Source organism: Alligator mississippiensis, chromosome 2 (assembly GCF_030867095.1).
Source record: "Alligator mississippiensis isolate rAllMis1 chromosome 2, rAllMis1, whole genome shotgun sequence".
NCBI classification, from domain to species: Eukaryota; Metazoa; Chordata; order Crocodylia; family Alligatoridae; genus Alligator; species Alligator mississippiensis.
The window spans coordinates 230,816,464-230,843,238 of record NC_081825.1 but is presented as its reverse complement, the minus strand read 5'-3'; the positions used below and the strand labels follow the sequence as shown (position 1 = coordinate 230,843,238).

Here is a 26,775-nt window from a genome sequence, read left to right as displayed (position 1 = left end):
AGGAATTCTTCTGCAGACAGGTATTAGAAACCTAAATGTACTTGCCCTCTAATTGATCTGCAATTAATCCTTGTTTTTCTCCCACAGATCGTTGAGGTGACTCTTCTAATTGCCAGCTACATTAACCACTGTACATCATCTTCCCTCCCATCTCCCGCACCCTGCTCCCTGAGCACACCACCACCTAAAAAGCTATGGGAGACTGAAAGCCAGTCTGTCTTTCTTTCCATGCCTCGTACCACCAAAGGGCCTACGCTGCTCTGAGTGCTTGTTCTCAGTGCCTTTGGGTTTTAATCCTTTTTACCATTATGCACACTGCCCCATACTGAACCAAGGACTGCTGCAATTTTGGTGGTTTCCTGCCCTGTTTAATGCAGTCTTCAGTTCTCCCATTAACGTGGGATGAAGTTCCTTAGCATGTCTAGAGGTAATATTGAGTCTTTTCTAAAGAACTAGATTTTGGGATTCCATACACTTCCTCTCCCTGTCATACTCCATCCAAAACTATGTAGCTAAAGACATCTTCCCATCACATTACCTCTTCACCAAGTTTTACTCCTCTCACATCATGTTCAAGCTGCTCTTTGTCTCCTCCCATTCTTAACCTTGCACCTTCTCCCAGGTCACCACTCCCCATGCCAAGAAGTTGCCTACAACTTCTTATATGCCTAGTGATCTCTCTTCCTTAACATATTCCTCTTTAGAAGGCAGAATAGAGTGGCACAATGGACTTTTATACACATACTTTTTTTTCCCCAACACGCACCGAAGATCCACCGCTTCAGAGAGGACTCAATTAATCAAGTCTGCCCCGCACGTGAGCTTAGGTGAACTGTGCTGTGCCACATGCAGTTGTATAAGTGGCAAAATGAGTGTCAGCATGCAGAAAATGGTGGCGGTGCACTTTTGAACTAAAGCACATCTGAGGTGCTTTAGTTCAAAAGTGCGCTGCCACCATTTTCTTAGCTCTGACATGCATTTCACCACTTATACAACTGTATGCGTTGCACCACTGGGTACTTTTAGCACTGCAAAATGCATGCATGTATAAAAATGCCCCTTAAGAATAATTTAGAGAGGCATAAGCTTTTGTAAGCAACAGTAAGATGCTTGCTTGGAAAAACGTATGCGTCTCTGAATTAGTCCATAAGATGCCAGTCTATCCTGCCTTCTGCCTGACTTCTGACTGACATGGCTAGCTACCTCTTTCCACATTCCTCTTCAGTAATCCTTTATCATCAGTCCCCTTATGAACCCTCTCTGCCTCGTTTCACCACTTTTCCTAGCTTTTATCTGAAGTCGTTTCTAAGCTTGTTCAGTGGGTATTCTGACTTGCGTGTATTTCCAGAGGACTATGTTCTCACTCTGCACTATTTCAACGAACAATAATGAGAATTGTGATATAAGTTGTATGAACAGATGCATCATACTGAATACCGCCAATACTACAAGTTTCATATCACTGGTTCAGAAACTTCATGCGTCAAAACAGGGCAATTACCAGAAGGTAAAGAATAATATGAATGAAGGTCATGATAACAACCCTATCATGCTGTTTAGGCATATCAGTCCTATACTCTAGTGGTGGATGTCCTCCACATTCCAGAGAGTATGTGATAGTGCCTACTCATCTCTGTCAACCCCAACCCCAGTGGAAAAATACAGTGGTCATACCCAGTTCACTCTCTCCTTCAGTATCCACCCTGTGCCACTGTGTGACACAGGATACTGGGCAAGATGAACCTATGGTCTGACCCAGTAAATAGCAATTCTTATGTTCAAACAGCAATTAAAATAACTGCTATTTCTGTAAGACCACCAATACTTTTGTGTGCATGTGGCAACACAGCATAACCAAGACCACAAGCCAATCCCAAAACAGTGCTCCCCCCTCAGTAAGACAGGCATCCAAATTCAAAACCAGATGCAGCCCTCTAGCCTGTACTGATCCCTGGTTTATGACAGACATGAAGTTAGCTTGGATAACAAAAAGTTATCCCAATGGAAGAGATGCTAAACTGACAAGCAGATAAATTCTGTGCTTATTGCTGAAGAGCTTATTATATAAAAGGAAGGAAAAGAAGGAGAATTCAATCCAAGGGCAGAACAGTTTCAACTATAAGAAAAGTATAACAGAAATGTGGAAGCTTTTTTGCATTTTGAAGACTCAAAAGATGAATAGGCCTGGAGATCTGTCAGACAATATCCTAGCTTCTGCAGGATTGATTTACCATGGAGTTTTGTACTTTTCTGTACAACAAAACTAGATCTGTACCACAGGGTTGCATTTATAATGCACTATCCCCTGCCTCATGCATGCTTTCAAAGAATCTTGATGTTAACCACTATTTTGTATGTATTTCAAGACGTGTTCACTACTGTATGTGATCTCTATGAATCAGGAAGGCAAGACAAATGAGTTTTGTACTTTTCATGTCTTCCAGCAACTAGTGTAACATTTAGAAAGAGCTACACTGCATTGATTTTGTAGGAGTAGTTTCTGCTGACCTCCTACTTCTTCCATGTCATTCAAGCAAGGAGGAAGTGGTCAACAAATATATTTGCAAGTACTGTTTTATAGAAGTTCCTAACAAGTGCTGTTAGATCAGCCTCAAGGGGACTTTGTCAAGACTGGGAAACTCAAAATGTGAACTTTTTAAAATGAGTTGCACATCATTTTCCTCCCAAAGCACATAGAGCTACTTGACTAGGTTTCATTGCTTTCATTAGCATTCTGAGACGCTAACGAAACTTAAGCACTTTCCACCTAGGAGTTCTTCCAAGCTTTCATAGGCAACTCTACCAAAATAAATCAGTGTACATGCAGCTGCTATAAAGAGTTCTTCAATAACAGCTCAGTTTTTGCAGACAAATTATAAAAAATTAATCAACTTACAACACAAACATGTTTCATCCAGTGTCCATCAGCAACCTTGCAATAACAACAAACCAATGCACAGAATGGAAAAGACATTTCAGAAACAGGATTTAGTTTCAAGCTTTCAGGGAACTATTAGGCAAAATTAATTATGAAGAACGCAGAGCTGAGGTAGTTATTTTGTATAATTCCCAGCAATCCCTTGACATGATCCTTTTAGGGCTTTAAAATGTAGAAAGAGACTAGTGAGCTGGTAAAACCATGTGACACAAGTAGCAGGTTGGAGCCAATAACTCCTGAAGACCTGATTTGCACATACTGTAACGTATCTATTTCTTGCAGTTTTAGAGTGCCTTCTTGTACTGCTAAGAAGGGCTGTAGGTTTTCTGAGCCAAAGAATAATTATGAATGGATTTCTAGTTGTCTTTCCTTTTTTTAAAAAGTTGCAGATACTGTCAAAGAAATGAATAAACAGCTTGACATGATTGTCTTCAGGATTTATTCTCTTCACGGCACCCATACAAAAATAACAGTATTTAAAAAGAACATTGCCCTGACACCTTCTTGCACTTTGAGCCATCACTGGGATCTGAGAACCCAGATGACCTCCTATTTCTTGAATCACCAGTGATACCAACACTTCAATCCAAAACTGAGCTATTAGCTGTGTTGGGAATACACAAGGTAAAAAGAGTTCCCCCCCTCCCCGATTCTCCTGAAGCTGACTCACTTTACAGCAGGGGTGGGCAAAATGCGGCCCGTGGGCCAGATGTGGCCCGCCAAGCCATTCTATCGGACCCGCATGGCCCATAAAAAATTTAGAAAATTAATATTTATCTGCCCCTGGCTGCCTGTCATGTGGCCCTTGCCAAAACTCAGTAAGTGGCCCTCCGCCCGAAATAATTGCCCACCCCTGCTTTACAGTGACATTAGAGACCCAATTGCCAACACACAAGAAGCAAAAATGCTGAGTAAGAAGGAGCATTTCTAGAGTTATTTTTCTGACCATAACTGCACTTTAAACTCACTAGCATGACATGTTGATTCTTTTCTCGTTAGATCTTATTAATATTTACCAATACTTGAGCCTTTTCTGGGAACACCCCACTTTGATAACTGCCAGCATATACCTCCTCCTATTTATAGCTTGCCTGAATGCAGAAAACGGTGTAGATACCTTATCTATTTTATATGATTTCTTACTAGAGAATTTAATTTTTGTTTTGATCAGCTCTCTTGGTTATGACTGGACATTTTGTTAAGTGTAGAATGATAATGAACAACAGAAGCCTCTGTTTTCTTAACTGCTGTGTGTATGTAGAAGGCTGCCTATGACATGTGAGATTTTATTGTTGTTTTTAATAAAATGCAGTTGTCAGCTAATCAAGTTGTGGTCACATTAAACTCCTTAACAGGAATACTGATTACAATGCCATGAAACAGACTGTCACTTAACCCTTTAAGAGCTAAAGCAGCCTCCACATAAGGTGACGTGTAAAAAGATGGCCTTACCTGTGCCGACTTCCATACCTGGGCCCATGGCAGCCTGACCCACTATGGCAGAGTACCTTCGGTGCCTGCCACTTTAAGGTTTGAGAGCAGGCAGCAGGGCAGCCTGCATGTGTGGGCCAGCCTTAATTTGGGTCACATGACCCTGGGAGGGCTCTGGGATTGGAGGAGGGGGCAGACCAGCCTCCATTTTAACCCAGGCCCTCAGAGTTGGGGCAGTAGTCTGCTGCTGGCAGCTGAAAAAGCAATGCCTGGCTGAGCTGCTGCTGGGAACATTTTGGCAGTAAGGGCAGGAGCTATGGGGATGGCAGAAGGCTCCTGGGTATGACTGAAAACTGCTGGGGAAGGGTGGTCTGGTGGGGCTGTCTGTGGTGGAACAGTCCCCCAGAAATGCCAAGTCAGTTACCTCCCTGGTAAAAGACAGGTAGGGGTGCCTCAAATCCCCAGCCCCTACAGCCTGGTGGGTTACCCTGAGCTAAGGACAGGTATGGGGCCAGGCACAACTAGAGAGAGGCACCTGAGCCCATAAGGTGAAAGACCCTGATGGCCCTGGTGAGGGGGCAGAAGCATGTGGAGGCCCACACAGAGTAGGGTCCCTGCTGGCAGCCTGAAGTGCAGTGCATGAGAGGGGCCGGTGGCTGAGTCCAGCCTGGAGTAAGCCATAAGGCTATAGGTCACGTAGAGTAGGGTCTGTGAGAAGACGGCCTCAAGTGCTGTGTGCGCCCCTGCTGGAGAGTAAGTAGGCAAGCCCAAAGTGCTGCATAAAGTAGGGTGCAAGGGGAACCTGAAGTGCTGTTTGGGGCAAGACAGACAGAGTGGCCGGGAAGGGGGCAGGCAGCATGTGAGAGGCCCTGTGAGAGAGTGGTATGAAAGAGGCCCAGAGAAGGGCTGAGTATGTACGTTGGATGTTAAGACGCCCTACAAGAGGCAGAGTTTGGCCTGGCCATGGGCTGGAGCTATCATAATCATATGTTCCCGTCTGCAAGGCACAGGACACAATAAGGGAAGGTCAGAGTAGTGTGTAACACCCTTGTCATCAGGGCAAGTAAGTGGGCAGCCTCCTGCCTAATTGACATCTTAATTACCATCAAGGCATGGCAGGAGAGGAAGGCAGGTGGTTAGCCTAGAGACAGGCAGGCGGGATGATACTGTGACCTGGCCCTGAGAGATTGTGCCTTGTCACAACCACTTTCACTTTCTGGTGATCCTCCAAGCAGGGCTGTCCAAGTGGCAGCTCACATGCAACTGGCAAGGGGTTAGCTTTATTGTACAACCCAGGGTATTATGGGAGACCCTGGTCTGGAGTGCCCATGTGGCATGGTGCTGTGAAGGTAGCAGCAACACAACATGGTACACAACATACCCGTAGGTTTCACTGGTGTGGACTTGCTGGCATAAAGCACCCAGCCATGTAGAAGGTGGACAACCCTACTCCACATCATAGAAGATCTGACTGAAACCTTTACCTTGGTCACAAGTTCATTTCTTCCAGAGTTTAACAAAGTAAATTTAAATTAATAAAAACATAAATAATCCAGTCCTCCTCCAGTAACATTACTCTCCCTGAACCCTGCCTCTCCTTGCTGATAGAGGATCCTCAGAGTCATATAACTATCTTCACCATTCCTCCTATGGCAGCATCCTGGTCCACCTGGCTTGCCAGCACACAGCTACAGAACAGGAAATGTCTTCTCATCTTCAGTGGCCCCAGCAGCATGCATATCCTTGAGGCACTAGGTCATGGATAGGCAAAATGGTGGATCCAGCCAGTAGTCAGCCTTCCATTTCCCAGCAGCCACCGCCTGTGCCGTTCCTGGCCAGCCTCCATGGAGATCTTGGAAGTGCGGGGCTGTGACAGCATGGGGCCACATAACTGGGACTCTACCATGACCCAGTCCAGCCCTGTGCTGTCATGGCCCCACACTCCTGGAGTCTCCATTGAAACCAACTGGGAGCTGCACAGGCAAGGCACACTACTAAGTGGGGAGCTGCTCTAGGGCCATGGCTAGGATCTTGTGGTAGTGAGAGCACGAGGCCAGGGCTGGGATAGAGCCACAAGTTGCTCTCTACACACCCCTGCCCATGGAACCTTGTTGCAGGGGTGTGTGGGCAAATCGTGGCTCTGCCCTGGCCCTGCACGGTCACCACCCCCAAGATGCCAGGGTCTCCCTGGCCCCACCTGTCTTGCTCTTGTCTGCGGCCCCATCCCAGCCACCCAGCTGCGCACCCTGCCTGTATGAGTCCTACCTTCAGCAGTGGATGTACCTGAACAGGCAGTGGGGCTGGATCCAGAGGCAGCAGCTGAACAAAGCCGCTGTTCAGGGGCTGCTGAGAAACAGAGTGCCATGAGCCAGATCCAACCTGCAGAAAATGGAATCCGCTATGAGCCCACCCCTGCCCTAGGTGCAAGAGTGCATACTCTCCTTAACACTTCTCCACATTGTCCTGCCCAGCTTACCTCTTCTCTGGCAACTTCTGCAATCCTGGGTCTAGTCAAGTTTTTTCATAGGTCTATTCTACCAGCTCTCTTAGTTTTTCCAGGCCTGCCACCAGGGAAAGGCCAGCCCTAACTTAGTCCTCTTTTCCTAAGTCACTAGTTGCTTTTTAAAGTCCTGACAGTCACAGGACCCCAACAATCCCTGTGTAGACATTTCCCTGGGCTCCCTGCTTTTTAAAGGTTAAGCCCCCAGTTACACACAGGCTCTCAATACCTCCACTTAAAGGGTTCAGACACTTTGCAACGGATGCTACTCCCTTGACTGTTGAATTCCACCAGTTTCCACCATGACAGGATTAAACCCAATGGCTGTACAATTCCATGAGTTACTTCAGTAATTAAGGTTAAGTGATTTGACAAAGTCAAATTTAGAAGTCAGCGGCAGATTTGTACCTCATACCTTATACTCTGCAAGGAACGCTGTGATCTGAGTCCAGGCAAAACCATATTTCTTAAAAGTTAGAGTAACTTTTATAACAGGGATGCCCAACTTCTATGGCACTGAGGGCCACAAACCCTATAGCCTGGACCAACAGGGGCCGCATGCCTCTGGGCTGCACCAGGTTGAGCCAGGTACACCCTAGGCTGCATGCTATATGGATGCACACTTCTGACTGTGCCACCATGTGCTTGTGTGGAGGTCTCCCCAACAGCTGTACCACCCACTAACACCACCCCAGGATCACCCTCACCTCTCCAAGATGTGCTGCACCAAACTGCCCCAACCCCTGGGCCAGGAACAGGAAGCTGAAGCTGGTGGAAGAATGGAAGGGGCCAGAGACTCCTTATGCAGTTTCGGTCTAAGCAAGGGGAGAGTAGCAGCTTGGCAGAAGCCCAGGGGCCACAACTTAACCCTTCACAGGCAACATGGAGCTCACGGGCTGCCAGCTGGATACCCTTCTTTAGGATATCAACACACACAATTTTATATAAGAACAGGCCTCAACACAAATAAAAAACCAACTTTATTTACAGTCATTCAGCTTTGTCAGGCAGCAATATCAGCAACAGATTCTCCTGCATGTACATGGGCCCCCAGATATCTCTAAGTAGCCCTCACAATTAAGGGGGTGTTATTCACGAAGCAGGAACTGAATGCCACAGCAGACTTAGTTCTCCTGGGTATGCTTCCTTTCTCTTGGTTGTCTTCAAATCTGAGTTCCTGGTCTCCCCCAGCCCTGCCCCCACCCCCCTTCACATCTGTTCAGCTTTGGCTATTTTAGGCTAGTTTCCCCCCCCTCCCCAATCCAAGTAAATGTTAAAAGGATTTCAGGCTGAGACTTATTCCTATTTGGGATCTGGTCATCTGGACAAGGCTTTACTGTGTGTTTATCAAAAGTTATGATCCACTAAAATGTAAATCTGATACTTGATCTTCCTCATCCACTTTCATCCCTATAATTCCTCTCCAGGCAGAAGTAACCCTTTGTTGCAGTTCCATCTCTATTCACCAGGTTGAACAGAGTTAGAGAGAGCCCGGTAAAGAGCTATATTAACTTCCACATCATCATCTTGATGAAGGGGTAGGTATTGTGCCTGGCTGATCAGTTTTCCATAAAGGTTCTCTAAGTCTACTTGGGCTTTTAGCAGGAATGCCAACACTAGTTTCACTCTGCTGCTGCTCCATCAGCTCCTCATGAGACCTGATTAAAAGTGCAGTCAGTCCTGTTTGTTTCTAGCTATACACAAATGTATCCCAGCTTGCAACATTTCTGCTTTGATTAGCTTTTTTTTTTTTTTTTTTTTTTAAAGTGTCTGTGAAACCGTTTTCCTCTGCTCCAGGATTTCTTGACAACTTCTGTACACTTCAACCAAGCAGTTCAGACGTGGCTTGGAGCTCTAGAGATCAAGTTAAAAAACAGAGTCAGACTTTAAGCTGGCTATGGAAGAGTTAAAGAGCATTCACCTTCATATACAGTAAAATCTGTAAGTTGAAGAAAATGCCAAGAATCTACTCTTAGTGGCTTCATCATCTTGCTTTAGGATAAGAAAGAAAAAACTCCCCTCTTAAACACATAGCTAAGATGGTCCAGCAAATGCTAAGGTGGACTGAGGCAGGCTGGAGGTAATAGAAATTCATGACTATTGCCTCTGTTGTACTTGCTTTGTGGTTAATGAACTTCAATGCTCAAGGTGCTTGGTGCAGTCACTGTCATCAGTAGGACATTCACTCCGTTCTTTAAGTTACTGCGATGAGATGGTTGAGACCTTACACACTCAAAGTCTAGAATATTTAAATGGATAACTTATAGGTTCTGTGGAAATCAACTCCCTTGTACAGGTAGTATTCTGTATTGTCAGGTTCAATTTAATATCCCACGCCATGGCTATAATAGTCATGAAAGGCACAGTTTTGAACTTCCTAATCTCAGCAACAATACAGCAGTAACATTTTTCACCTTTAAATTCCTCAGCTTTTCAGCAATAAAATAGCAGAATTTGTTGGAGACTCTCAAATTGCTTTGCAGACATTAAGGCCCACAATACCCTGCAAGATGGACAAAGATCTCTTTTATTAATGAATAAACTGAAGTTATTCAGAGGACCAGCCAAGGGCTGTACACTTAGCTAAATTGAACCTTGCTAGAAGAAGGGGTAATTGTTAAGCTACAGGAGTTGTGCTTACTTACACCATGGAGTAATTTGCCAGGGTAGCTTAGTACCAGGTCAGAGAAAAGGAAGAGAGAAAAAAAGACTGAATACGCTAATACATATACTTGGTACAACCCCAAAATCAGTATTGGTCATTTTGTAATAAAATGATAGAGAGCACATGATGCAAAGTCATTGGCATTTAGAAAATTTACAGGAAATCCAGAAGGATCTGGCTGACAAGTCACAACATGGATGAGATAAAAACCAAATTTTGCATAACTTTTTTTGATCAGGACCAAAAGGACAAATGAGCTCACAAGCTGCTACTCATCTTTAATAGGAAGTTACAGCCCACAGAGACAGGTCCTGACAAGTACAGTAGTACTTTGCAGTTCAGTTCCTGCATCACATCTTTATAATGCAGAACAGGACTATTGCAACCTGCTTCATAACTCGGGTATGGACCTTGAGTTAGAATCATAGAACAATTAGGGTTGGAAGGGACCTCAGGAAGTCATCTAGTCCAACCCCCTGCTCAAAGCAGGACCATCCCCAACTAGATCATCCCAGCCAAAGCTTTGTCTAGGTGGGTCTTGAAAACCTCCAAGGATGGAGCTTCTACCACCATTCCAAGATGGCCAGTGGCTCTGCAATCACATCAGCAATCGCTCCCTCAGCATCCTCGGGTGCATCCCATCCAGCCTCATGGACCTGTACATGTCCAGCTTTTCTAAATAGTCTCTAGGCTGTTCTTTCACTACTGAGGACTGCTTACCTCCTCCCCTAACTGTGCTACCAGATGTGATAGTTTGGGAGCTGACCTTATTTGTGAAGACTGAGGCAAAAAAAAGCATTGAGCATTTCAGCCTTTTCTGCATCCTCTGTCACAAGGTTGCCTCCCCCACATGTTCCCTGCTCCTCCTCTTGCTACCAAAATACTTGTAGAAACCTTTCTTGTTACCCTTCACATCCCTTGCTAGCTGCAACTCCAATTGCACTTTGGTCTTCCTGACTTCATCCCTGAATGCCTGAGCAATGCTCTTGTATTCCTCCTTGGTTGTTTGTCCAAGTTTCCACTTCTTATAAGCTTCCTTTTTGTTATTTAGTTGACTGAAGAGTTCCCTGCTAAGCCACGGTGGTCTTCTGCCATACTTGCTAGTCTTCCTGCACATTGGGATGGTTTGTTCCTGCACTCTCAGTAAGCAACACCGGCCTCACCTCACACTCCCCCCTCTCCCCCTGTGCCCTGCTCCCTGCAAGTGGCAATGATCGAGTGGGGGGGAGGACAAAGCCACCAGACCTGGCCTTGCTCTCTCCCCCCACTGCCCTTGTTCCTTGGAGGTGATGGTGGCGGTGGCATGGGTGGGGGGGAGCAGGGTAGGGATGTCGCTGGGCGGAGGGGGGGGAGGAGGGGGAGGGGAGGCACTGCAGTGGGGAGGGGAGGAGAGGGCCCAGTCCCCAAGCAGCGGGAGGGAAGGGGGGAGCGGGCCCAGGGGTGGGGGCATGGTGCTCCATCCCCGCCCCCCTCATTCTTGACAGGCAATTGGCTAGTAACTCTATGACTGTGCAAGGACTTCCAATTCTTCCTGCAAGTTACCAGAGCAACACTGATAGAGTCAAATTTGGGCAGTTAAACCCTTACTAAGATTCAGGGGTCCCTGGCTTTGCCCATGACCCAGCAAATAGATGCAGCTGGGTAAGTTCTATGCCTGGGTTTTCACTGCTAAGTGACTATTATGGAAAATAGCTGATATAGGTAAGTGTACCACCATCAAGGACTACAAAGGAAATCTGAATGATGCTTCCTTTTATTGATGTTGAATATACTATATCAAATACTGAAGCTGAGGTACATATCCTGTTATGTTGAAGTGCTTTTCACCAAGAGACCACATTACCACATTATGGCTTTGTGTTCGGATAAGGTTAAGCAGCAAAAACTAAGCCAACACATACAAGAGCTGCAAAACATCTGCATGGTCCAAGTATCACTTCTGAAGAACAAATAGACTACTCTTACTTTCTGGCATTAAAACTGCACCTTTCAACTAAGGTTTTCAAAGCACTTGACAAAGAATGTTACCCATCCACATTTTGCTGATAGGCAAACTGTGGGACTGAGGTTCAGTAATCTTCCCTCCACCCCCTGCTGCCAAGGCACGCAGCAAATCAATCAGAATGTGGATTAAAATCCAGGTGTCCTGCATTTAAGTTCCATAACCTAATCATTAGCCTACTTTACAACACATGTATTTTTCCTGCTATGGTTAACTACAAAACAGCAGTTTTCATCACACTCACCCAGCAATGTGCCTGAACTCTTGCCCTGAAGCATCCACCTTTAGGAAAGGGGAGTTCAGACTCCATGGTCCTTGGCCTCTGCTAGTAATGTCAACAAGAGGATGAGAAGTGGACTGAAACCACCAATTCATTTCACACAATCATTGAATAGAGGTCAAAGTATAATGACTTTCTGTTACTACTGACCCAAGGCCAGATTAAAACCAACCAAGAGGTGAAAGGTTCTGTATCCCATTCCTAAACTCCTGAGTTACTCAGTCTCAATGATTTTATGACTTTTGAGCTCCCAAAACAGCACCACAGTATAAAGTCCACCTAAAAACTATTTATGTAAATAGGTAAATGTTGCCAACGGCATCTTAAAAGAACAATAGGTCAGTTCAGTGCAGAAGTGTTAACTAGCTTAGTGACATGGTAAATTATAGTCTCTAAAGAAGGGAAAATTTAGAGAAAAAGTAGTGAAACACTGGTTAGCACTTACTGTTCCTCTAAAAGTGCAAATTAAAGTGTCAACTTGTATAAAGTGGCAAATTCTTTAGGAGCTGGATTTCAAATCAGAGTAGCTCTTTTTTCAACTTCCTTTGAAATACCATGACTGTAGTGTAGCCCAGAGCTAGGTTAGGTGAAAAAGAAGTCCCAAAAATATGTGAGTAACCCTTTAGCACTGGCCAGGCCTTGTTGCAGCTCTGACCATATTCAGATGCCAGGATCCTGGATGGAGCTGCATGGAATTCACTGGTTGCAGACAGTTCAGCAAATTCTTTTCCCTGCCTTGGTTCCATGAGGCATAATTCATTTATACTCATTAATATCTTTGAAATCAGGGCAGAATCAGGAACAGGTATTGCTGAATATGTACTAAACACAATTTACCTGTAAGCACATAGCCACGGATTAATGATGTTCAGTGGTGTATCAGAAATGACAACTAAAACTTAATCTCAGTAACAGGTGATTTTTGCTGAGTACACAGAACTTTACAGTCAATATTCTAAGATGTGAGGTATTATTGCTAAGATATTTATGTTGCTGTCAGGCTCTAGCAGCATCAAACAAGGAATAGGATCCATTGCGTTAGGTGCTGTATCGACACCAGGTGAATGTCCTGCTCACAATCCAAGTTATATAGAGCCACAACAGAGAGATCAAACTACATAACTGGAGAGGAGAAGAAAGGCAAATTAACGGCAAAAGGAAAAAGTTGTCATCTGGAACAAATTGCCAGAGGTTTCAGCTCACAGCTTCTAATTCTGATGCCTTTAAATATCAATGGGCAAGAAATAATAATATAACTTAGTTATACCACACTGCCCCTTTAATATAATCTTTGGTACAGGCAGCTGAAAGAGACTCTACTCAGATGCTACAGAGCCCCTTGTGTGGTAGCACTGTGTGAAGTTTCGGCCTTAACTACTCCAAAATCAAAGTCTTCAGCACAGCTGTATGAGGCTCATCACTTTTGGTTCACAGACGACCAGTGAGTTTTTTCTTGGTTCAGCTTTGCACATGTCCCTAATGTCCATGACAGACAAAAAGGTTTTTTCCCAACACTAAATTCTGTGAGTCCTCACACTTCCTGTGAAGTGCTGCAGAAATAAGGTGAAGGCCTCTGAGGCACGTCCAAGAAAAGGCAGCAGTAATTCACTGTGTGAAAGATTATGGAATGAAAAAAGCTGAGAACTGTGTACGTACATGCGCTAAAAATTACCTGAAACTTTCCACAATCCAACCGGACTCACCTGAAAGAGTGGCACCACTTCAGACACACTTTGTGGATCCAGAGGGTCTCGGAGAAGTATGCACAGGTAATAGATAACTTTTTGCTACAAAAAAAAAATAAAGTCAACAAATGTTATCAGTGTCCCTTACATTGTCACTAGAAGAGGATCTGGTTCAATTAAACTGAGGTAGGACATCTTCTTGCAATGACTCAGTATCTACAATTAAGATTTACAAGAACAATGCATTTTGCTGACAAGGATGCACAAAGTGTGTCCAAGAGGTGTTTATTTCTTGCTTGCTATTTGTGTTTTACCTTAGAAATATCAGAAATGTCTTAACCCTATTCACTTTAATTGAAAGGGTGATGGTGATGGTTTTTTTTGACAGACACTTCTTTCTCCAAAGTGTTCATCAAATACTGGGGTTCAATAGATACAACCCTCCCCCCTCCAGTGTTTAACAGTATGGCTAAAAAATCCCTTACTCTTACTATCATTTCACTAGTTCTCCTGTCATTATGAGGTTTGTTTTTCTTCTAAAATCACATCATGTTAGAAAACGGCTACAAAGATTTGAGCAAAGATTTGTTCCATAATACAACGACTACGAAAATGTTGTCAGTGACATCACATGAGTGAACTCAGTTCTTCATGGTAGTGTTCAAATGCAGCAAAATGCAAAATACTGTGATGCAAACAAGATCATAGACATCAATTATCCTTTTTAAGGCAAATATGACCAATTTCAAAGATGTGCCAGGCTTCTTTCTCCACCAAAAGAAAACAACAAACCAAATAGAGTCCATGCTCAATGGTTTCTCCCTTTGCAGGACACCTTTAAGATCTGTAAGGTAGTGCTAAGTACTCCAGGGGGTTTCCCCTTCACTTTCCAGCTGACTTCTTGGATATCTTCTTATAATACAACAGCATTCTTCGCAGAAAGTGAGGGGGGAGAGGAAGGGGAAGTATAGTTAAAATACTTTTCAGAAGAAAATGGAAATTCTCAGGTATTTTACCTCAGCCTGAGATCTCTTAGCTACTCACAAGCCAGGCACAACTAGATATAGCCTGGATTTGAAGGGAAGATCTTCAAGGAAATCCAGGGCAGTTGCTGTACAGTATTGTCTATTGTATCTAATATATTTTATCTCAAAACACCACAAGAGCCACTAAATGCAGCACGTAGCAATGCTACACAAAAGCTTAAAAGCAAAATGGTTGGTATTTGAAGGAGAAATCACATACATCTTAGGAAATTATTAGTTGTAGCAAAAACATTATAATATGTATGTGCATATTACAGGAGCTAAACACATCTGAAAATGAGCCATTACATTTTTGTGGGCTTGCTAGCATTGTGGTGATGAACTTCTGTTACAGGGAAGATAATCTGACAGTTCTGAGACATTCCCAAAAGAAAACTTTAAATTCTGTATTAAAGGTCTGCCAAAAATTACATGGATAAGAGAGTTATAAGAAACTCTCTGTGCTAAAGGGGGCAGGGAGGGGGGAGTATCTGGGTGGAATAGCTACAGCTACAAGGAGAAACAAAGGCTATGAAATCTGCTTCCTGTGTGGAGAGGAGCCTCAGCTCAGGTCCCTGGCTAGTAAAAATGTGCACTGCTTGCCTGGCTTTGGTCTGTGATTCTATTCCCTAGGAAAAAAAAACCACACAAGGCTGGGCCCTTATGTTAGAGACCCCCTTTGAAAACTGAGTTCCAGGTAAAGCTGTCTGCTGGACAAAATGAGGGCCAAATAGATGTGGTATCCACACAGTATTAATTACCTCCTACATTTTAAAAATACATACTTGCAACACAGCCTTGGCCTCTCCTACAATGATGAGTCAATTCATATCTGAAACAGAGTGTTGGCAGTCTCTTAACTTAGTAAAAAAAATACCTTGTGGACAAAGCCAAGAGAAGGTGACTCATGGTGGAAACAGACGTTGCCCGACATTTCATCTGTATCGGGATAAAAATGTATATGGAGGCACAAATTGTGAGCAAATAGACACTGAAGGAAAATTAGTGGCATGACAAAAGGTAGTAATTGGCTCTGCCACTTTATTTCAGCAGACATCTATTAGCTCTGTGGCAAAGGAGTACAGACAGTCTGATCTGCTCACACTCTCCAGCTACCCTAGGCAGGTGCTCTGGAGGGTTGAGTGCCCCTCAAACCCTTGAAGCACCTGTCTGACTTGCCTGGTTACAGGGAGGCATTAGGGCACCTCTCCATAACCAGGGGTGTAGGTTGTAGCCATGTTGGTCTAAGGACATAGGCAGACAAGGTTCTTTGGGTGAATCTGATATCTTTTATTACACCAACTTAAATAGATGGGAAAAAAAATGTTTAGCAAGCTTAAGTTGGTCTAATAAAAGATATCAGATTCACCCAAAGAACCTTGTATCCATAAGCAGGGAACTTGGGTGGCTTCCCACTCAGCCACAGCTGTTTCCTGTGAATACAGGAGCAAGTCTGGCTGAATGGGGAAAGACCTGCTTTTCCCATTCAGCCAGACTCATTCCTGCTGTCAGAGGGGATGCTCCTGGCTGAGCAGAGAAAACAGTGCTTTCCTCACTCACCCCAAACCACCTCAAATCATCCCTTCTCCTGCACAGTCAAGGGTGGGACACGGGGTGACGTGGGTTTTACCCAATGAAGCAGATTGGTTGTGTTGTGACAACATTGTGGCAGAGCTGATATGCTTCATTTGACAATGTCTTTTCCTTAAGTCTCCAGCCCCGCTTTTACATTGTAGAGCACTGGTGTTGCAACCTTCTAGAATACCTGCCCTCCCTTCCCTTCACCCACACCTGATACAAGAACAATTTTGTCTGTTTGCATGAGATTTTAAACCTGAAAGAAACACTAATAAATTGGAAAAAGGCTGATTTTTCAGAAGAGTTAAAAAAAATCAGAAGAACAAAAAAACATGAAATACACTGTGCTCTGACTTTTAATATATAATATATAAAATATTTTGGGTGTCTCTCAGAACTATCGAGCAGCACTAAGGACTAAAGCCTGTCAACGGCTTTACATCAAGACTGAATCTGGTCTTTGTTTGCTCATTTAAAATCTCTCCAGCAGATTTCACAAAGGAATCGATGGCAGAATAAGAAAGAGAATAAGAAAGAGAAAAAGTATAACACCCCCCCCCATGTGTTGATCAAATAACCAGAGAGAAACGGGGCTAGAAGAGACCAAAGGAGGTCCGTTAGTCCACTCCATTGCTCAAGACAGAAGCATCGCTATTTAAACCATCTCAGCCAAATGTTTGTCTAACCTGCCCTTAAAACCTTCTACTGACAGTTTCTTCGGTCTCTCTAGGCAATTTGTTCCAGTGCTTAGCCACCCGCAGAAGTGGAAAGTTCTTCCTAATATCTAACTTAAATCTGCCTTGTTGCAATTTAAACCCATTAATTCTTGTCCTGTTCCTTATGGTCATAGCAAACAATTATTGCCACCTCCTTTTTTGTACTTGAACAATCCTGTTCATATCAAATCCCTCCTCAGTCTCTGCTTCTCTGGACTTCTCTCAGTTCTTCCAACCCTTCCTCAGATGTCATGTTTTCCAGACCTCAACCATGTTTGTTGCTCTTCGCTAGGTTCCTTCCAATTTGTCTATGTCTTTCTTGAAGTGCAGTACCCAAACGGGACAAAGTACTCCAGGCAAGCCCTCATCAGTACTGCAGAGTGGAAGAATCCCTTCCTAACTTACATGCCATATTCCTATCAATGTGTCTTAGTATGCTATCAATTTTTTGCAACAACATACATCTCTGACTCACAATTTGCAATCCACTAAACCCCCCCATGTCCTTTTCTGTACTACTGCAGCTTAACCAGTCATTCCAGAGTTTGTATTTGTGCACTTGACTGTTCCACTCTAAGTGCAGTACTCGGCACTTGTCCATTCTGAACTGCATCTTATTATTTCGAACCCTTTTTCCCAGTACATCAAGGTAATTTTGTATCAGCCCTGTTTTCTTAAGAGCCTACTTCCCCACCCAGTTTTATGTCATCTCCAAGTATACCTCATTTACACTCAATTTCATCCTCCAAGTCATTAATGAAGATATTGAACAGGACCAAACCCAAAACAAATCTCTCCTCAGTCTGACATTGAGACATGGATGACTATTCTTTAAACACAATGAACCAACCTCTAATGCACTCATCCTATAACAGTTTCATATAAGCAATTCTTATAAGCAAGCTAAATAAGTATGTCATGGGAGACAATGTTAAAGACCTCACTAAAGTCACTCCATTGCTCCTCTCACCCACATCCTGTCAACTTGTCATCATTGGTTTCACTACGAAAAATTGTTTCCAACATTATCCAAGGACTTGCTGGACTGTTTAGGCCAGTGATTCTCAACCAAGGAGCTGCATCACCCCCTGGGGTTCCTTGAGGAATCCAGTGTTAAAAACACTGTCCTGCTGTGGTCTGTTCAAGTTCTCTACAACAGAAAAACTGCTCTATTATTTTTTCCATAGGCAAGAAACAAGTGAAAACAAAAAGCTGGCATTTGCCTAGGGGTGCTGTTAGTTTAATGAGGGAAGGGTGCCTTGAACCAAAAAGGTTGAGAACCACTGGTTTATGCACTGATCTGTTATTACCTTCCCAGTAGATGTCACAGTAACTGAAGACCCCTGCAAGCACCAGGTTGAAGAATTTAGATACTTAATTTAGCTGTTTAAGGAGTCTTGACTACTTCCTCCTACCAATGGAAGCTAAGCCAGCAGGTGGCCAGAGCCTTTGCCTCCTAGTCTGGCAGCTCATCTATTTCCCGCCCCCCCAATGACACATTACCTCTCCTATTTTTTTCCTTTCAACTTAACCCACAGACTCTCTCACTTTATTCTGGACTATTGATCAGGAATACATATCTTTAATATACATAAGCAATGCTTCCCCCTTTTTTCCCCTGCCTGCGTTTCCTGAACCAGTTATACATATCCATACCCAGATTTCAGTCGCGTGGACTAGCCCATCAACTCTCAATTATCCAAATTAGATCATAATTTTGTGTGCGTATGAAGACTTCTAGTTCTTCAACACTAGGCTCTGTGTAGATGGTGACCAAAACCAGACAGGGCTGGTTATGGAACTTGTCACTAGGAGAGGTGGGGAGGAAAAGAGAATTAAGAGAGCAGATGAATGCTCAGAATTCTTCTTTGCAAATGACTCCAAGCTGCGGGGAGTAATAGATACACTGGAGGATAGGGCTAGGATTCAGAGAGACCTCAGCAAATTGGAGAACTGGACCAAAAGAAGCCTCATGATGTTCAGTAAGGACAAGTGCAAAGTCCTGCACTTAGGACAAAACAATCCCATGCACAAGTACAGACTGGGACCAACTGGCTAAGCAGCAGCTCTGGAGAAAAGGACCTGGGTGTTACAGCGGACAGTAAGATGAATATGAGCCAACAGCGTGTCCTTGTTGCGAAAAAGGTTAACCGCAAACTGGGCTGCATTAGTAGGAGCATTGCCAGCAGATAGAAGGAAGTGATTATTACCTTCTGTTCAACACCGGTGAGATCACATCTGGAGTACTGTGTCCAGTTTTGGGCCCCCCATTACAGAAAGGCTGTGGACAAATTGCAGAGTCCAGCAAAGGGCAATGAAAATGGTGAGGGGGCACATGGCTTCTAAAGAGAGGCTGAGGGAACTGGGCTTATTTAGTCTGAAGAAGAGAAGACTGAGGGGGAATTTAATAGCCTTCAACTACCTGAAGGGGGGCTCCAAAGAGGATGGAAGTAAACTGTTCTCAGTGGTGGCAGATGACAGAACAAAGAGCAGTGGTCTCAAGTTTCAGCAAGGTAAGTTTAGATTAGATATTAGGAAAAACTCTCTCACTGGGAAGGTAATAAAGGACTGAAACAGGCTACCCAGAGAGGTGGTAGAATCTCCATCCTTGGAGGTTTTTAAGACCTGGATGGACAAAGCCTTGCCTGGGATGATATAGTTGGGGATGGTCCTGCTTTGACCAGGGGGTTGGACAAGATGACCTCCTGAGATCCCTTCCAACCCTAATTTTCTTTGATTTCATACATGCAAGAATTTCAAGCACTGACAACAAAAATTGACTATTTCAATGTTAAAACATTTCCCATGTCTCTAAACATAAGGACATGAGAAAATATATTGGACATTACACAAAAGAAACACTACACAAAAGAAAGGCTGTAAGTGTTTACCATGCAAATAGCCTCGTTGATGACCACATCCTTCACTCGGCTCATTTCAATGAAAGTTGTATTCTCCTTGCCTGAGGCATAAGATGAGGTCATCTGGATGCCAAGTGAAGCAATGACTAACAGGGACTCTTGGTCAATTTTCACAAAGTGCAGGTATACAATCAGGCCGATCAGTGTGATAAATATAGCTGTGGAGAGCACCATGCTGTTCTGTAATGAAAACCAAGCAGAGACATCTGTTCTAACCCTGCAGTTAACTGCAGGTAAGCAAAAGGCACAGGTCTACACAAAGCATATTGCAGTATTGGGGCCAGTTTTCCTTTAGATATGGTCCTCTCACACAAATACAATAGCTGCATCTTGGTTGACTTATTGGACTGATGAGGGCCAGAGGGGGACATAACTGACCAGAGAGCTACATAAACTCTTCCTAAAACATTGGGTTATAACATCCAAGACAGCACATCATATAAATAGATTTTGATGAAGCTTTCCTATCAGTATGCAATAAGACAGTAATGTGATGCAAGTATCATTAACCCTCTGTTACAGATGGGGAAAACAGAGACACAGAGCAGAGTTTTGTATGGGTTTTGGCTAAAGCACAGGATTGGTAACCCAGAGCTCAACTGGATTATAACTCTGCTAAAACCAGTATGGGTGATGTTGCTCAACCTTAATCTCTTTCTGCCTCAAATGCCACTGCACTATTTGGGTTATGATGCTTCCTTTCTCCCATGGTTTATCTGCAGACCATCACCCTATCTCCTGGAACCAGTTTTTTTTGGGGGGGGGGTTGTTTGTTTGTTTTGTTTTTTTATAGAGAACACTGCTAGGTTTGAGTTAAGAAATGTTGATTATTTCACTAAGAAGTGAAAACCATGTTGGTCCTGCCTCACTTTATGACACTGCCCAAGATGAATGAGCCCAACATTATTCCTCAAGCTGCTCTGTTGGGAAAAGGCTTGTGGGCAGATACAGATCATGCATTGCACTAGGAGAAAGGTGGAAGAACAAAATTATTGAGGGTTGTAAAAAAAAAATCAAGCTGAAACATGCTGGGGGTGACTGCTAGCTGAGACTGGATTCTTTTTCAAAAAGAGTTCCCATTTTTTCTCCAACAAGCAGTTGTTAGTCCTTCTTCAGTAAACCATTTTTGACAAGAGCAATCTTGCTAATTTTCACTCTTATCTTTCCCTTTCTCAGAAAGATTGTAGAGAAAGTTGTTTTGAGGCACATCTAGCATCAGATATAGTCCCTAGGCCGCCTCAGTCAGGTTTTGGCTTGGCTATACAGTACAGAGATTACATTTATCTCACTGGTTGTTCATCACCTCCTAGCAATGGGCAAAGACCAGACAGTTATGCTAGTTCCTTTAGATCTGTTAACAAGCCTTTGAAATCTTTGACTACCAGGTGCTGTTGACTCACCTGTGCACCCTAATTAGGTAAAAGATGCTGCTAGTGCAATGCCATTCTTTCTTATAAATATCTAAGGATGAATCTTAGCCATTACTCATCTGCCCCAAGAAATTGTTCCTGTAGGACTTCAAACATACCCTGTTCTCCTCCACTGTGTGTTTTCTGGACTCACAAGAATGTCTAAACACCCCTCAGTGAAGATACATGTTCTCTGCCCTGAAGGAGCTTATAAACTACAAAAGAAAATCTCAAGGCAGGTTGGGCTGTTGCACGTGCCATCCAGAACATGACTGGTACCTGGTGCAGTCTCACAGTCAGCAGAGAGCTGTGCATCTTGTTTTCATGGGCCTGACCAGGCTCACGGTAACAGCCCATCTTGCCCAAAGGGTGACAGTCTCTCAGCTCTCCAGTAAGGCCAGTGACTCCTTATTCACTTTGCATGGCCATCTCCCAGACCAGGAAAGACCCTCTGGCTAGTGGGGAGGAACCTGGGCAAGTGTGGCACTGTCTCCCTCTCTCTCCACTCACATTTGCAGGCAGAATTTCACTGGTCAATGTCTACAGGCTTCCTTGACTCATTCAGGGGGCAGCAGATACTGGCCAGTGTGCTCTACTTTGTGTCCCCTTGTTACTAACCTATGACCTCACTTCCTTTCCTGTTTTCTCTTAATTTGTCCCCCTGTATTTAACTGATGTATCCCCAGTGGCCTCCCTTATTAAGGCAGACATACAGTATTCGTGGTGGGCTTATGCCAGTGATCTTTCGGCACATCAAACAGGCCCACTTCTGACAGCCTCAGTTAGCAGCTCTTCCACAGAGATGTTGCCAAGGGTGCACCTGGCACATTTCAAGGACACCCACGACACCTGCCCCTTCTCTCAGCAGAGGGGGACCCTGGCATATACCTACCTTGAGTGCACCAGGCCCTATTCTGCCTCCTCCAAAACCTCCTGCTGAGGTTCTGGCTGCATTTCTCCCCTCACCTTTTCTGTTACGCACTGCTCAGCCGTGGCACCACCAAGCCCTGGGACCTCTCAATCAATCTCCTCCAGTTCTGGCCAATCTGACCAGCTACCAGACCAGGCCGGGGTAGAGGAACCCAGACAGGCATGGGGCTGTCTTCTTATCACCCCTCCGCTCCCATCTCTGGGCAGGGTTTCACCAGTCTGCATCCACACGCTCCCTCGACTCATTCAGGGGGCAGCAGGCACTAGCCATCATGCTGTGCTCCACGTCCCCTTCTAGATCCCTTATTAACCCGTGACCTCCCTCCCTTCCCCGTTTTCTTTCTATTTGCCCCCCGCATTCAGCTGTTAGGGTCACGAGCAGCCTCCCGGATTGAAGGGGCCTGCAGCAGCAGTTCCCAAACACTGACAAATTGCACGCTGCCAATTTAAAACGATACAACTTTAAGTACTACCAGCACATTTTTGTCATATAAAGTAATGACAATAAATCTGTTAACGCGTACCACCAACAGGTTGCCCGTGTGCCACTGGTGGTATCCATACCACAGATTGGAAGCCAGTGGCCTAGTTTTCTTAGGGACCCACGATTTTCTCAGCACAAGAAGAAAGCCACGTTCACTTTGAAGGAGCTTCTTGCATCAGAGCTTTGCTCAGGTCCTGGTTACCTGTCCCCTCCCCTCCCCCACAACACACCTGAGGTCTGACCTGCGAGGTGCTCAGGCCCCCGTAGCATGCCGCCCTGTTGGCCTCACGTGCTTGGGAAGCTGGGATACTGCCACGCCCAAGGGTCGCCGTACCTGGGTGAGCACGAAGAGCCAGTACGCCGCCAGCCACACGGAGCAGGTGGCGGCGCTGAGCGAGCGGAGCTGCACGGGCTGGCACCGCACCGAGAACTCGCGGCAGGAGGCGCTGTACTGGCGGCACTGCAGCGCGGTCCGGTCCCCCCGCTCCTCCATGCCGAGGCCTCCCACCGCCCAGAACGGCCCGCCACTCTAGCTGCGCCCGCCCCGCAGCTCTATGGTAAGGCACTTCCGGGAGCCTGCGGAATTCCGCGCGGCCTTGACTCCGCCCCCCGCCTTGGGACGTTGCGGCGGCGGAGCCCCGCCCCCAGAGTGACGCACGTGGGTTCGGAGGACAGAGGCACCACGTGGAGCTCGTGTGGCAGGGTAGCTGCAGCCTCTGGGCGCGGGATCCATTCGCATTGACCCCAGTTGAAAATACTTAGTGCTGGGGGGGGGCTCTACACGTGGTCGAGGCAGCAAAGCTCTTAGGGTTCCGTGCAAGGCTCACGTGAGTCTCTGGAACCTAGGCTGACAAGGTTCCTTGAGTGAATTTTATATCTTTTATTAGACCAACCCAAATGGTACCTCTGGAACCTTGCACTTGATTTTGCCAAGCGCAGGCTAGGAGAGAAGGGGTAAATACCCTCTCCTGAGGGCTGCAGGACAGCTGTGCCAGTGCTCCTCCTGGGACCAAAGCTGGAGGTCCCCTGCCTGGAGGGTCTTGCCTCCTTGCTCAGAGTCAGACGTGTTGCTATATTTGGGGTTAGGAAGGAATTTTAGCCTGTGATCAGATTAGTAGGATTGGGAGGGGGAGTCAGGATTTGCCTGTCCTCTGTGGGTGGGGGGGGCAGCCCTGTACAGGGAACTCCAGCATATATTGACATTTCCTAGAACCAGGACATTTGGTTGCCTGGTTCCCCTGCTTTACCTGTAGGAAATTAGGGCAGGGGTTGTCAACCAGGGGTACGTGTACCCCTAGGAGGTACATGCGGGTGGGTGGGGACAGAGTGCTGCCACACACCATCTTCTGCTTGTGCACAGGTGCTGTCCACGCAAAAGGAGACCTTTTGCAATCTTTTCTCCCATGCCTGATGCATGGTGTTTGTGCCTGAAAGCTTGCAATTAAAGAATTTTTTTTAACAAAATCTAGTTGGTTCTACCACAAGTCTTGATTGATATAATGAACATTAAATCTGCCATTACACAATTTCTCCTGCATACCCCCCAGAGATGTTTTGCATACCCCCTGGGACCCCCTGGTCTAGATGACCTCTGGAGGTCCCTTCCAGCCTGACTTCTCTGATTTTGTGAAATCCTTTCAAAGGTGCTGTGGGGGATCCATGCAGTGCCAACATCACTGTGTGCAAACATGATTCACAGGATAAACCCAGAGATTTCCTATAGGAATCCATAGCATTAAAAACTTTCTGTCCTGTTGTGGTCTTCCTAATTTTTTTTGCAGCTGAAAAATTGCTCTCTTGTTTTTCTGTAGTCAAAAAACCAAAACTGACTTGGCATTTTCTGCAGGGTGCCACAACTCTAAAAAGGTTGAGAACCGCTGCTCTAGGAAGTCAATTCTAAAGCAAACACATTCACTCCAGCGTAAGATTCTGGGAAAATCTTTTTCTACATCGGGGTGGCCAACCTGCAGTACAGGTGGCACAGGGAGCCTCTGTGAGCGGTATGCAGCAGACTGCTGAGGGAACAGGCAGCACAGTGTCAGAGAGGGCAGCATATTAGGCAGGGAGCACAGAGCAGAGTACAAAAAGAAGATTGGGCAGGGGAAGGGGATTGGAGTGGCACTCAGAGTTTAATTTGTGGCATGCCTGCCAAAAAAGTTGACCCTCAGTGTCCTAGACTAAAAAGCCATTCTAATGAAAGCACTGCTGCGTCTCGTGTATCAGCGTCTCTGCAGTTAAAAATGGCAGCAGGGGAACTTGAACTAAAGCCCACCACCATTTTCAAGCACAGGGATGCTGATACCCAAGACGCTGGAGGCTGTTGGAGCTTGGTACTTGCCATGCTCTGATGTGCTGGAATTACAGTGTGTCGGAACAGCCTCCTCACTCCTGTACAGATCCACTTGATTTTGCTGTCAATGTGAGAGTAAAATATCCTACAAAGAATCCCACTATTGCTGCTGTTGTGTTTGTCCAGGGGTCCCTATGCAAAGGAAAACTGGCCCCAATACTGTAATATACTTTGTGTAGACCCCTGCCTTACATCACCCTTTCCGTTGGGTTAGAACATGTCTCTGCTGATTTTTCATTACAGAACATGGTGCCCCCAGCAGGAATACTTATCACTGTGATCAGCCTGATTGTGTCCCAAAGCCTGAAGAACCTTTGTCTAGGAATGTCTGCTGATGCAACAACAATGGGAGTGGAACAGAAGGGTGCGGGGGGGGGGGGGGGGGGGCACTGAAGTATCAGTGCCAAGACAGCTCTGGGCATGGCAGCAGGTGAAGGGTGGCACTAGCTGAAGACTATGGCTTGGACTGGATAATACAGGTAACTGCTGAGAAGATGGAACAGAAATTTAGAAGAGAGGGGAGGGCATGCAGGATAAACTGAGGAAAGAAAATAATCATGGGGAGAGAAATGGAAAGAAACAAGTAGAGAAAATTAAAGTGAGTAAAAGGAAAAAGGGGCAGCTTTGGGGAAGAAATTCAAGTAGAGAGAGAAATAAAAGGGAACCAAAGTAGCAAATTTTGAAAGGGGAGAGTAAGGTGGGAGTTGCAAGAGATGAAGAAAAAATGATGTCCTAGGGATAGAGGGGAACCAGTAATGGGGGAGGAAAAGACATAAATAGGGGATACTAGGAGGGTGGTAGGGGGAGAGATGAAAACAAACAAGAACACAGTAAGAAGGAAGGGAAAAGAGAGGAATGGGGAAATGTTGGATGATGATAGTGAAAAGACAAAAAAATACTTCTTTATGTTTAGATATAGTTTTAATGGGAAGGAAGAGAGGCAACACCCTATTTCTGGGTAACACCTGATTTGCCTAAACCCCATATGGGTCTCTATAATTTGTATCTGTAGTGAGTCTTTTTCCATAAAGCTACTGGATTTGAACAGTGAAGAGTCTGAGAAAATGTAGCAGTGCGCTTGTGAGGAGGCGGACAGATGGGAAATCAACTGGGAAGGGAAGGTATTAGAAAGTCAGGGTAAGTATGAGAGAGAGAGACAGAGAGAGTGTGTGTGTGTGTGTGTGTGTGTGTGTGTAAAACATAATGTGTAAAAGATAATGAAGGGGGGATTTATTTTTTTATCTTATTCAAGGCCAAATCAGTTCCAAATTCAATTGGGCGAAGTTCCAAAATTTGACCAAGCAGAGTTCACTTGTTAAGTGTGTGTGGCTCTACCACCCTGCAAGTATCCTCCTTCCCAGACCCATCTGCCTGGGGCTTCACCAGGGGCATCGTACCTGCAATCCCCTGGCATTGAGGCCTTGGGGTTCACATGCCCCCCCCCCCTTTGATCTTAGCCAAAATGAACGAATGAATTCTTCCTGCACCAAAGCTTGTCTGCAAGGCAAGATTAGTTTGGAGTAAACTATCCTGTGAATGGGCAGGCCTGCCCAGCTCCTGCTCACCCGGAAAAGCGGGGTAAACCACCTTGCTCAAAGGCACTCTTAAGACCTCAGCTGTCTGAAGTGAGGAAGAGGCGGGTGGGGGTGACCGCGACCAACCAGCCATTCAGCTCTTCAAACAGAGAGCACAATGCCTTGAGCCATATCCTTTCCACAGAAGAAAGGCAAGCGCAAGCCATCCCGGGGGGCGTCGGTCTCAGGTGGGTGCTGACCGGAGAGAGGGGGAAGCCCTCGGGTGAAGCGCTGGGGGCCGCGGCTGTGCTGGGCCCGCCAGAAAGGGAGGCCTTCCCATTGTCCCC

The 26,775-nt window shown here is 45.2% G+C and overlaps 2 protein-coding genes across 7 annotated transcripts in view; one reads left to right on the top strand and one right to left on the bottom strand.

Moving 5' to 3' along the window:
* PLEKHH1 (pleckstrin homology, MyTH4 and FERM domain containing H1) overlaps positions 1 to 4,261 on the top strand; it is a 78,826-nt gene extending 74,565 nt beyond the window's left edge. For both annotated transcript variants that reach the window (XM_006266446.4, XM_019476736.2), the window contains exon 29: positions 88 to 4,261. In XM_006266446.4, coding sequence (XP_006266508.1) covers positions 88 to 264 — 177 coding nt within the window. In that variant the 3' untranslated portion in view covers positions 265 to 4,261. The remainder of the gene's footprint in view (positions 1 to 87) is intronic.
* The window catches only part of PIGH (phosphatidylinositol glycan anchor biosynthesis class H), a 40,049-nt gene extending 16,908 nt beyond the window's left edge, over positions 1 to 23,141 (bottom strand). Inside the window, exons 1-5 of one of the 5 annotated variants that reach the window (XM_019476738.2) lie at positions 22,899 to 23,141; positions 19,712 to 19,921; positions 13,520 to 13,603; positions 11,781 to 11,858; positions 7,831 to 8,723 (exon numbers count right to left, since the gene is read on the bottom strand). In XM_019476738.2, coding sequence (XP_019332283.1) covers positions 8,631 to 8,723; positions 11,781 to 11,858; positions 13,520 to 13,603; positions 19,712 to 19,921; positions 22,899 to 23,057 — 624 coding nt within the window. In that variant the 5' untranslated portion in view covers positions 23,058 to 23,141 and the 3' untranslated portion in view covers positions 7,831 to 8,630. Of the gene's footprint in view, positions 1 to 7,830; positions 8,724 to 11,780; positions 11,862 to 13,519; positions 13,604 to 19,711; positions 19,922 to 22,898 lie in introns of those variants that run through there. The other 4 variants (XM_019476737.2, XM_006266435.4, XM_059722883.1 and 1 more) reach the window with 4 other exon arrangements.
* Positions 23,142 to 26,775: the final 3,634 nt, after the last annotated feature.